The following is a 13,264-nucleotide window of genomic DNA, read 5'->3' on the forward strand; positions in this document are numbered from 1 at the left end:
CCACACTTTTTTTTCTTCCAGTCATTCTGGTACAAATATTTCTCAGTTTCATCCGTCCAAAGAATGCTTTTCCAGAACTGGTCTGGCTTTTTTCGATGTTTTTTGGCAAAGTCTAATCTGGCTTTTCTATTCTTCAGGCTTATGAATGGTTTGCACCTTGTGGTGAACCCTCTGTATTAGCTCTCGTGAAGTCTTCTCTTGATTGTAGACTTTGACAATGATACTCCCACCTCCCAGAGAGTGTCCTTCACTTGTCTGGATGTTGTGAATGGGGTTTTCTTTACCATAGAGAGGATCCTGCGATCATCCACCACTGTTGTTTTCTGTGGACATCCATGAATTTTTATGTTGCTGAGCTCACCAGTGCATTCTTCTTTCCACAGAATGTACCAAACTGATGATGTGGCCACTCCTAATGTTGCTGCTATCTCTCTGATGAATTTGTTTCATTTTTGAAGCCTTACAATGGCCTGTTTCACTTGTATGGACAGCTCCTTTGAACGTAGGTTCACAGCAATAGATTACAAATGCAAATACCACACTTAGAATCAACTCCAGACCTTTTACCTTCTTAATTGATGAAGAAATAACAAAGGAGCAGCCCACACCTGGCCCTGAAAAAGCGTTTGATTCAATTGTCCAATTACTTTTGGTCCCTTGAAAAAGGGGGGGGGGGTGGCTATTCTTAAGAGCTGTAATTCCTAAACCCTTCCTCCAATTTGGATGCATATATCCTCAAATTAAACCTGAGAGTGTGCACTTTCAGCCCATATCCATCATATATATATAGTGCTTGAATATGTCTTGGTAAATACCTGGAAAAAAAACTAAAATATGAACCTAACTGTATATATATATATATATATATATATATATATATATATATATATAAAATAAGGATGTTTACCCATTAGAGTTGCAGTGCTCCACCCCTTTGGTCATTGACTGGAGTAATCTCTGCTTATGTCTACACCTCACTAGTGAGTTTCAACTTTCTGAAGCTCAAATCACTATCTTGTAGGGCATTTCTCCTTCACTGTCTCAACCATTGAAGTTTTACTCTGTTGCTGCTCCCCTGTGGGTTTCTGCAATGTTTTGGAGGGCACGGAATTGACTTTTGTTATTGAAAACTGAAGTTTTCTTTTATGATTCTGCTGTTGCCAAGATCCCAAAAGATCTGGTGTAAATGTTTATGTTTGGATTGTTGTCTTGAATTTATTAATATTTTCATTTGTTTGTGTATTTTTTGTCATTCTTTTCCTCTAGAATGTTGGCAAGGCTGTACGGACTAGTTGCCATTACTTGTTGATTGGTCTTCAGGAACTGGCAAATGCCTACACATCTCCATTTGGTGTCTCTTCAGTGGTTCTCTCCTCCATGAATCAATAACGTGATCCGAATGTCCGAGTCCAAACATTTCAAACACCAAAGCTGCCTTCAAATAAAGACATTTCATCTGAAAGACGGAGACCACAAAAATGGGAACCTCATTACTGAGTTTGTATTGTTCAGTTTCACAACTTTCCAATATATGAGCGTCTTATGAAGGTAATGTTCCTTTTTGAGAAGATCCATCATCTCCTGGTAAACTCTGTGGAGCTTCAACTGGAATTTGAAACTCTAGTTTTCTTGCACCAGAATTGGAACTTATGCTTCTACTTGTGTTTCATAGAAAGTGCCTAGACACTGCATTCCAACCAAAGCTGTTTGAGAAAGTCCATCGTCTCCTGGTAAACCCTGCGGGGCTTCAACTGGAATTTGGAACTCTAGTTTTCTTACACCAAAATTGGAACTTATGCTTTTAGTTGTGCTTCATAGAACAGTGCCAAAACACTGCATTCAAACCAAAACTGTCTGAAACTCAGCTTTACTTAACTGACAGGCTGCAGCAGTTGGAGGATGTAGTGAAGCAAGCCATCTAGCATTTACAGAATGAGGTCATCTATTTCCAGAATGATTCCCCCAAGCACTTAAGGCGTGCTAAAATAATAGACAACAATATTAAATAAGAAGTTACTTTAGCATGCCTTAAGCATACTTTAAGGTGCCTTTACTGCCCTTGTGCCTTGGTAAATCAGGGCTTGTATGACAGGTTTCCATTAAACGTGGAATTTGACACTCAGGTAATAATATAACAGTGTTAACCAAAGATGTAATTGTTTACTAGTAAAATTTCAAGTCTAGACCTACTAGCCAGGCACAAACCCTTGCCCAGGTCCACCTCCAACCCCATCCCTGGCCCATCCCCCAACCCCGCCCAAAACCTGCCCCCAACCACCCCCCAAGCCCTGCCCCCCAACCATGCCCCCTTTAAAGCTTATGAAATTACATTTTTCTTTAGAAGAAAGAGTCCAAAATATAAAAAACTGCAATTATAACATTATCTTTATTATGTCAATTTAAAAACAAAAACAATTTTGAAAAAAAAAAACAATTTTTGACTTTGCTATAAAACATGCCCAGTAAAAAAATTTTAAAAAATCAAATAAATTTACACCAAATTGTATTCTGCTACATGTACCAGTACGTGTAAATTAATTGGTTTACGTGTAAGTTAAAGCGTTTGCAAATGGCGGTATAGATACTGGAATTTTTTTCTTTTTAATTTTCTTTTTACTAGTAGTGGCGGTGATCAGCGACCTATAGCGGGACTACGGCGGGAATTCTGACACTGGGGAGGGGGGGAACTGACTTGGTGCCACTGACATCCACAGTGACACCAATACAGTGATCAAAAGCACTGACACTGTATTAATGGCACTGGGCAGGAAGGGGTTAACATCTGTGGCGATCAAAGGGTTAACTGTGTACTGTGTGTGTTTTTTTATGGGGCTGTTTGTGTGCTTTTAGCAGCCGGTGGTGGTGGGAGATAGCTGAATAAGGGCAGCTGTGCACCTGAAGGCATGCACCGAGCTCTCCTCAGGGTGGGTGTCAGAACACACCCCCACATTATTTCCACTCGCCAAATGAGAGCAGGCGAGTAGAAATTTCAAGGCCTGGACTATAGGGTAGGCATACAGTTCCCAGGACTATAGAGCAAGCCCTGGCAGAAGCCCCAGTATGTGACCACAGCACCGATTTTCATGGCCTGTGAACATCCTACTGACCACTAAAAGCCTTATTTGAAGCCTTAATTCTTAAAGCTATAATCTGGGTTTCAAAACTTTAATATAAATATATTCCTCAATAGCTACAAAGGATATAAATCCACTTTGTGTGCACCAAATGATTTGGCAAACCCTAATATTACCTTGTAAAAGTAGCAGTAACATCATCACTGTGTTCTATATAGCCTGTGCAGAGAGCAGAGCTGTGGGAGGAACCCAGCAGGCTCCACCCACTATAGGTTTCCTGCAGAAAATTACAGGAGGGGGGCGGAGACAAGACCAATCACCCTGCACAAGGAGAGAGAGCAGCAGTAAGTGGTCTTTATTACAGGAGGCTCCTGCACAGAGGGAAAGTTTCACACTGGATGATTGCACAGAACTGGTAGAAATACACAAAGCTCGCCAAGATTCAATGAACAATACATAGGACTTTTGCATTTAGACAATATTTTCTTATCCTGGAGTTCAGCTTTAAAGCAAATACAGTATAGAGCTAACACTATTTTTTTTAGATTTTGTATAGCACAGGGAAGGATTAAAACATCTATGGTATTTTTTGCTGTCTGCTTCCAGCTGGGGAGAATTACCTTCACATTCTGTGCTCAAGAACAGGAAATGAGAAGAAAATTTCATAAAGTGAGGGAAATACCCATTTTAGACAGATGTCACTAGAACAGTTGTCTATACTGAATGATTTCCCCTCACCTCCTATTCAGTGGTTGTGGCCAAAAGGACAAATAGATGGGTGTCTCTCCCTAACAGGAACCCAGACAGAAATCAAAGTTGACAGAGGGTCTAACCCTTCTCTACTCTATCCAAAACTAAACAATAAAGTTTTGCATTTACATATACTCTAAATACAGTTGGCAAAAGCTATCAATCAGAGTCCATCTTGTGCTGATCTGACTTCTTCAGAATTCTGATTGGTTGCTATGGGTTGTTGGACTTCAGAATTGGAACTCTTTATTGGATAAGGCTGTATATGTGATAAGGTGTCTTATTAACCAATAGGAAGGTTTGGAGGTTGGATCTGAACGGGACCATTCAACTTTTGGGACTCCCAGGGTGCGTTGTAGTCCAGAGGCCTAATCATCCACATTAAATCACTACAATGATCTCTGTATAACTGAGGTTTACTGGGTATGTGAGGCCAGCAGACTTTAAAAAACTAGAAAGTAGAATTTGATGCTCTGATAAATGGTGTCAGGGCAGAGGAAGCATTGCAGTAACACATACCGTACCAAGCCGTGTATCATAGAGATGGTAGCAGCCTCAGCTTACTCTGTCTAGGCCAAGCTCCTTGATGCATTTTGCCCTGCTCCAGGGTGAAACGTGTTGGCTACATTGATTAGATGAAGTGTGCTGAAGCTGCTACCATCTCTATGGTTTCTTCATCTCTACGGTTTGGTACAGCGTGTGGTTATTAGAATGCTTTCTATGCCCTTACAGTACGCTCTTAGTCAGGATGGACTCGTATCCGGCCTGCACCCTCTAGTAGAATCTGCTGAATAGGACTAGGGAAGCCTGAGTGTAAATCCAAAGCTGCATTCAGATTGTGATAAATGGTGACACATTTCTGGTTTTATAATAAAAGGTAAATTGTTGGATTTTGATGGTGAAATTAAGACTTTTAGGAGCCTTTTTACACTTCTGCTTTTTAAGCGTGCTAATCTGCAACAAAACAGAAAATTTTACCATAATTTTCCTTTTCTGATGCCAATTCATGGCTGCATACATGTGATAATATGCTGCCATGTTGGTGCCAGGAAAATGGAAAATTGTATAAAATACTTACAATAATTTCTAGAATTTTCTTTTGCTGGCACCAATCCACGGCAGCATACATGTAGTATGCTGCCATCTTTGCACCAGGAAAATTTGTATCAAATACTTACCGTAATTTTCCATCCTTGACCCCAATCAATGGCAGTATACTAGCACAAGTATGCTACCATATTGGCACTAGCAATAACCTACTGTAGGTAAAACATGGGAGCCTTCATCTCTAACCTCCTTTAAAAATACTCATTGCCTGGCTATTAGGCTGACCTCACCGCCTTGCATACAGGTCATTAACCTGGAGCATAAATGACAAACCATTCTTATCTGCATGCTAGTTCTGGGTAAGAGTAACTAGAGTCAGCATGACAGCCATGCAATTAGCAGTATCAAATAATGAGCCTCAAAAATCCTCTCAATTTATGCAATATTGTAGAAAAGCATGCTAAAAATGCGCATTAAAATGCTTGTGTATTTTCAGAAGTGTAAATAGACTCAATAAAGAATGGCGGGTGGTTCCCCCACCATCCAGCTACTGAGAAGATGGTTTTTGCATGTTGAAGAGGGTTAGAAGTAAGTGTGTATGAAAGAGGCCAGTGGTGGCTTTTACTGTTCTTTTGCCAAGTTGTTTTCAGTTCCATTAATGACAAGATAAGTCGGGAAGTCCTGGTGCTACAAATTGATTAAAAGCTGAACTTCTAGCAGATAAAGACAGATATACATATAGAGCACTGTAGTCATAAAAAGAGTAAAAAGTAATGTATTGTATTTTTTACTGCAAGCACAACAAACACCTAAATTTGACTTGGTAGCAGCCTCCTGCAGGTCCTGTACAGCAGTGCTCAGACTGAGGAAGGGAGAAGCAGCACAAAGAGCTAATTTGTTGTGCTGAAGTGCTCATGCACACACTAGAAATATGCTGATAGGAGGAGAGAGCAGAGTGACAGAAAAATTAGCCATCATTCTGCTGCTTCTCCTTTCTTTGTACAGTCACAGGTTAGGGAAATGACAAGCCTTGAAAGTATTACTTAAAACTATATTTTTTACCACCTCTCCATCCTATCCCCCTCTAACCCATCCTACTAGGCATTTCTTCCTTCTTTAGGGCTCGTTTACACTTGCTGTGCTGATTGAAGCATGATCCGTGTTCAGATCACTCTTGAAACAGCAAAAGACAGGCAGTGAGGAGGCGTTGTATCATTACCAGGCAATGGCGCCACATGCACATGTTGTCGGCGTTTTCAGTGTGGCACCATTCACTTGAATGGCTCTCGCTTGGCAGGTGTGCAACGGGTAGAATTCCTCCTGCCACATGCATACACCCCCCCCGCCACTGCCTCAGCAGCAACAGGGGGGAGCAGTTAAGGGGTCGTAAAATCAAGGCTCATCTGCAGAGTTTTACCACCCCTCAATTCCAAGTGTAAATGAGGCCTTAGCTTGTGAAGTCCCCATCACCTAAGTCCCCCCTCTAGGTCTCTCACCATAGGGGACCACAAATCCAGCAAAGGGAATGGAGCCCAAGATTGCAGGAGCCCAACCACCCCCTGTGATGAGGTCTCAGAATATGCTGATCCATGGCTGCAGCTGCTGATTGACAATTTTCTGACATGTCCCTTCGATAAAAGTCAATTAAATAATTAGCTTCTGCCAAGCAGGGGAGGCCACCCACTGATCGAAATTTCAATTAGTGTATGACCAGCTTAAATGAAAGGAAATCTTAGACAGTTATCACAGGAATAGGTGGAGTATGTCAAAAATTAATATATGGGGTATACCAGCAAAGAACACAGTACAATTCCCAGGGACAACCCATCAGAATTCGCTTTTTGGGTCACCTAACATTTAATACTGGTTGCACTGGACAATAGGATTTTGTATTTCAGCTTTGCTCATTGAGCTGCCTTTTTGAGCAAGTTTGATGATTTTTGTTCTCTACATGATGCATTTAGATGTGTAGATCTCACAACAAAATGTCCCTAAAGATGATTTCAAATGTTAGCATGTATTGGCATATTCAGACAGACCGATTTTGGGGCACCAGGTCATCCTAATTCACTATGGGGGAATTTATCAAACCAATCAGATTCTATTTCCAGCTTGTTCAGTTAAGCTTTGAAAATGAAAGATGGAAGCTAATTGGTTACGAGGCACAGCTACTGCTCCAGATCCTGGTGGCTCTAGTTTTGATAAATTCCCTTCTGTGTGTTGTATGGAGCTGATAGCAAAGTGATATCAACACAATAAATAATTGCATGGCCACACCTAGCCTTAGAGGAGAAGATTGGCTGGTAGAGGTTTATGGGTTTCTTGGTTGTGTGTTCAAGGAAGGCTACCATTGCTGAAAATACTATTTCCCTGACTCTCTCTGGCTTTGGTGCTTTCACTGACCCAGAACAAGCATGACCCCTGGATCACACTAGTGTGGGCCATGCAGATGGTCTGCTGTACCCGTGTTTCACGTAAGGAAAAGGTGCATGCTCCTTTTCCAAAAACGCATCCGCATGGAAACGACATGGTCTTATTGACCATGTAGTTTCCATGCGGTTCCTGCACCTGCCGCCCCGCTGCGGGATGAGATGTGTGGGGGTGCCATTCAGAATGAATGACACCCTGCCCATCTCACAAGAGAAACGCAATACGGCTGCGGGAATCGCATCGATTCCCGCAACCAGCCCGCAGCATGTGGGCTAATGTGGACCTAGCCTGAAACCATGGGATTGAGGTCACAGCCATGATGACTGTCACAGAGAGAACTGTTATTTTGAGATGAAGAGGTCAGCAATGGCAACATTACGTAAAGAAACATAGAGTTAGTTGTAGTTTTTTATGACTTGTTTTTTAAAAGCGGAACATCTGTTGCCGATAGGTGCAAATCAGGCTCTCCCAACATTATTCGTAAACTTTTCTTATACTTAAGAGCTGTAACTTATAGCAACCAATCAGAATCCTGTAATGAACTAAATTTAGCAGAATTAATTGTGATTGGCTAGTATGGATTTCCACAGTCAAGAGCTCTTTATCAACTTAGGCACTTGGTCCAAAAAGAAAAATGGAAAAAATCTGTTTCCTTTTCCATTTTTCTTTTTGGGACATAGACAATTGCCACAATAATTGGATGTAAATGGACGCACGTACATTTACATCTGCCTGCCTTTAGACTTACATGGAGCTTCTGATCAGGTCTGCCTGAAAAACTTACACGTGGACCTGATCGGATTGCTTGTGTGAAAATGGTCTAAGTATTTTTGTTTTTATTTCCACTTATTCAGGTTAGTAAAGCTAATATCTGGTTAGTTTTTGAGAAAGATGTCATTGTTTCCATTCGGCCTCAGTGACTCTTGAAAGTCAAAAGGAAGACTCTGTATACCCAAGATTGTTACTTCAAGTCTTTACTGACCTGTGATGCTGTCAAAGACTCCCCTAGGCCATCTGGACTACAGTTGGGTGACATGAGTACTTTGCCTTGCCAACCAGCAGCTTATGCGACTGAAGCCAAGGGGATCAGTCAGTATGGTGGACCAACCCTTGCTACGTTCATACAACTTTCCACTGTCCCCCCATCACTTGGATATGTAGGTCCAGAGTGGTGGCACACATTACTGCAGTGTGACTCTTGGGCACTACGTAGATGGAGGCGGAAGATATCTGAGTCATGTGATAGCCACAATAAATCAATTTTAAAGTATTTAGAGACAAAGTAAATTGAAACTACAAATGGAAGGTGCACAACAATGGAGGGGTTGGGGTTTGGATGGCTTGATTAGGACTCATGGATATCTGCGAAGTCTTTAAATAGAACCTTCTGTTGCTGAACTTTCCATCTGTATACAAGTTCCAGGGCAGGATTACTGCAAGGTCTCTGCCTTGGAACCAGTATGCGGTCAGTGAGTTAGGTAAGTGGAAGCTTCCATCAGTGGCTTCCCAGATAGATAAAAGTGGACTGAGGCTTCATACATCCATGGCTTCAGTGCATTAAAAATGTTTTTAAAAAAGTTTATGCTAATTTATGAAATTTTTGGAAAGTTCCAAAATAGAATGCAAAGAAAATGCACATTGTAGTTTTATTGCCTGTGACTGAGAATGATGGGGAATGTTGTACTGATTCAGTGTTAATGTTACAGTTTTTAATTCTTTTAAAGTAATTTCATTGTTTTTTAGAATATTGGATATACTGTAGATAAAGAGCATAATGCAAGGCAAATCCCAATACTTTACAGGGGACCGGAGTAAAGTCATTTTTGTATTGTTGTCTGTGTTCCCACTGGAGAGATTCACACCCTCTAATTTTCTTAAGCCCTTGTACACACAATCATAATATCAGATGAAAGATTGGCCATTTTTTTGTTTTTTTTTATATTAGTCTAATATAAAAAATGAAGAGGTTACTAAAGTTACGAAAATTCTCATACAACATAATACAACTTCAGAAGTGATGTAATGTATTGTATTCTTTCATTTCTGAGCATGCATGGGTTTGGTCTTCTGATTTTCCAGACGAATGCTGTACTGATTAAATGAAAATCATTTGTTGTGGTATCAGACTAGAAACATTTTTGTGTTTGTCCCTTCGGATAATTTCACATGAGCTGTCGCGATTGAAAGCTGCGTACTAATGATCAGATTTATCATATGATTGCTTTGAAAGCGGTATTTGTTGTCTGATTTTCTGATCATGTTTACGAGGCTTTAGTGATGACTGTCACAGAGACAAAAAGTGATGGGATTTACAAAATGTTACAGTTGTCACCAGAACGAGACGTGAGGAGAAATCCTGTAACGGGGACAACTGTTCTAGTGACAAAAATCTAAGAGGGGAAATATTAAAGTAGAATATCACCTTAAACCTAGTCTTAAAAATGTTCCATCCCCCCTCCTAACACTTATGCTGACTAACCTGTTTAGGAAAGATGTATATGCTTACCTATTTTCAGCCCTCTCCAATCACATGATTTCCAGTGTCAACCAGCGGTGACTGCAGGGGAGAAGAGAGAGCACTCATCAATAGTTGGGAATTCCAGGAGCGGTGACGTCATTCATAGGCTCCCATGCCCCAGCTGTTGTTGGCTCTCCCTCCTCTTCCCAGCAGCAGCTACTGGCTGACACAGGGGAGCTGGATCACATGACTGGCCTGGACTGGACTGGAAACTGAAAACAGTTACATATATACATCTTTCTTACACAAATTAGTCAGTATATGTATTAGAAGGGAGGAGGGGACATTTTTACGACTAGTTAGGTTTAGGCTGAAATTCTACTTTAAATATAACATATATTCAAAGATAATTTTTTTTTAAATGATGCAAAAAACAACTTATGATGTGTCTATATGTCCTTGTGAATCTCTCTTCATTGCTAGAAATTGAAAGCTTAATTTATAATGGGAGGAAACATTGACCTTCTATCTGTAACATTCCTTTCTCCTCTACAATTTGATTGTATATTGTGGGCAAATGTTCCATTTTTGATGCATTGGAGGGCCTAATGACAATAAAATGGTATTTTAGTGTGGGTTGCTTTAGGCAGTCTATTCATTATAAATGGGTTGCCAATACACCACAACGGATTAAAAAACGTGCTTTCCCCTTTTGTTGTAATGCAACTTACCATCGTGTGTTTTGTGTCTTGTACTGTACCACACACAGGGGTGCCTTTCACAATGAGTGCTACCATATTGCACATAGAGCAGGTGTGTTTCCATGCATTGCGGCAACGTACATTTTAGTTTGAATGGGCCCTTACATTTTCTTCAGTGTAATAAGTCATCCAATAATTCTGAAACAAATCTGTGTTTTAATATTTATGCTGTATTGCAACTTTTGCCATGAGGACTGTAAAAAATTTCACCCGCATTTCTTGTACATTGTATGATATGGTGATGTACATTGCTTGTAAATAAAGTTCTTTTCTTTCCCAGATTTGGCCAACAAATGTATTTGTTTCAATGATAACCTAAAGGTACATTGTCATCTTTTGGTTAAAAATGACTGTGTGTGTGAACAGGCCACCCTCTGACCCACTGATATTCACCTCTCCAGGGCTCCCCAGTGCTCCTTCCTCTGCTGCAGCTGCCACCAAAATACCCGGTGCCAGAACGGGTCACCCCTCTGTCTTATCAATACTGGGCCTGGGCATCATGGGAGAAGGTTACATGCACCTCCATACGTGGGAAGCACATGGTATTTTAAAGTGGCAGCCAAGGAGGGAGGATCACTTTAGAGAGGAGTATAAAATGGCCAAGGTGGCTTTAAACAGACACCGTCTACCCTGGATGGGCAAGGTGACAGCGTCCCTTTAAGTTAAGGTGCAAGCTCCACTGACCTGGAACAAATATGTGTACATTAAAGACTTCACTGTGTGCATGATTGCTCAAGGTTAGTGACTCACTAGGGAGTGGAGTCAGCTATGACAGCTCTTATACTTTTTATTCTCACAGGTTCTGTTGAATTCAAACTTTTCACTTAGATAAACCAAGAAGCAATCTCTGTGCTATCTAGTCTTCACAGCACCCTAAAAGCCGCAACACCTAGGGTGCTGTGTATGCCATGGCACCTTCCAGCCCTATATTTGAAGCTCTGCCAATACCTTCATTCCCCCAATTGAAAGGCTCACATTCTGGGAAGAGGAGGAGCCCAATATGTCTATATTCTAAACTACACTGGTCAAACAATGTAAAGGAACACTTTGAAAACACATCAGATCTCAATGGGGGGAAAATATCATGCTGGATATCTATACTGATATGGACTGGATAATGTGTTAGGAATGTAAGGATGCCCCATTGTTTGCTGAAAATTAAACTTATCAGCCTACAGAGGACTGAATTCAAAGATACCCCAAAAATCAAAGTGAAAAAATTATGCAGGAGGCTAGTCCATTTTGCTGAAATTTCATTGCAGCAACTCAAAACGGTACAAAGTAGTTTGTATGGCCCCCACGTGCTTGTATGCATGTCTGACTACGTCGGGGCATGCTCCTAATGAGGCAATGGATGATGTCCTGGGATATTTCCTCCCAGATCTGGACCAGGGCATCACTGAGCTCCTGGACAGTCTGAGGTGCAACCTGGCGGCATTGGATGGACGGAAACATGATATCCCAGAAGTGTCCTATTGGATTTAGGTCAGGCGAATGTGGGGGCCATTCAATGGTATCAATTTTTCATCCTTCAGGAACTGCCTGCATACTCTCGCCACATGAGGCTGGGCATTGTTGTACACCAGGAGGAACCCAGGACCCACTGTACCAGTGTAGGGTCTGACAATGGGTCCAAGGATTTCATCCTGATACCTAATGGCAGTTAGGATACCATTGTCTAGCCTGTAAAGGTCTGTGTGTCCCTCCATGGATATGCCTCCCCAGACCATCAGTGACCTACCACCAAAACGGTCATGCTGAACGATGTTACAGGCAGCATGACGTTCTCCACGGCTTCTTCAGACCCTTTCACGTCTGTCACATGTGCCCAGGGTGAACCTGCTCTGTGAAAAGCACAGGGTGCCAGTGGCAGACCTGACAATTCTGGTGTTCAATGGCAAATGCCAATCGAGCTCTATGGTGCCAGGTAGTGAGCACAGGGCCCATTAGAGGACGTTGGGCCCTCAGGCCACCCTCATGAAGTTTGTTTCTGATTGTTTGGTCAGAGACATTCACACCAGTCGCCTGCTGGAGGTCATTTTGTAGGGTTCTGGCAATGCTCATCCTGTTCCTTCTTGCACACAAGAGCAGATACTGGTCCTGCTGATGGGTTAAGGACCTTCTACAGCCCTGTCCAGCAATCAATGCTCTTGAGACTGTGCTGGGAGACACAGCAAACCTTCTGGCAAGGGCACGTATTGATGTGCCATCCTGGAGGAGTTGGACTGCTTGTGCAACCTCTGTAGTGTCCAGGTATAACCTTATGCTACACATTGTGTGCTAACTAAACCCCTGTTTTTAAAGCATACTGTTAGACAGGTTAATTTGGTTTGTTTGCAAGCTGGCAAGTTAGAGCTGGGAATTTTTCTTTTTTGTTGTTTGACATAATCTCAAGGCACCCTTTAAAATTCTGCACAGTCTCAAGGCACCCAATCTAAAATGTAAAAACCTATTCTGCACACATCCAGTACAACCAACATTTGAGGTTATTTATTCTTACAAAGCAAATACACCTTTGCACAATGGTACTGACTAGTATTCCAGTGTGTGTTTCTCATTTTCTCTCCCTCACTCTGCTAATGTGACCCCAGTGCTGACGGAGAGGGGCAGGGGAGGGCCAAACAAAGATGATGCATGTACCCAACATTCTCCTTATCAACTGATGGTATCATTGGTTGTTAGGATGCCGCAGCTAGAAGGTCATAAAAGTGCACAATGAAAACCTGTGGCTTTGTGTACTAAAA

General features: G+C 41.6%; 1 protein-coding gene across 1 annotated transcript in view; it reads left to right on the forward strand.

Moving 5' to 3' along the window:
* CUNH1orf115 (chromosome unknown C1orf115 homolog) overlaps positions 1–10,801 on the forward strand; it is a 31,979-nt gene extending 21,178 nt beyond the window's left edge. The window contains exon 2 of the mRNA XM_089685035.1: positions 1,267–10,801. Within this exon, the coding sequence (XP_089541161.1) occupies positions 1,267–1,389 (123 nt within the window). The 3' untranslated portion in view covers positions 1,390–10,801. The remainder of the gene's footprint in view (positions 1–1,266) is intronic.
* The last annotated feature ends 2,463 nt before the right edge of the window (positions 10,802–13,264 follow it).

The sequence above is a fragment of the Staurois parvus genome, unplaced genomic scaffold (assembly GCF_062004578.1).
Source record: "Staurois parvus isolate SC_StPar_1 unplaced genomic scaffold, SC_StPar_1.0 ptg000362l, whole genome shotgun sequence".
Classification (NCBI taxonomy): domain Eukaryota; kingdom Metazoa; phylum Chordata; class Amphibia; order Anura; family Ranidae; genus Staurois; species Staurois parvus.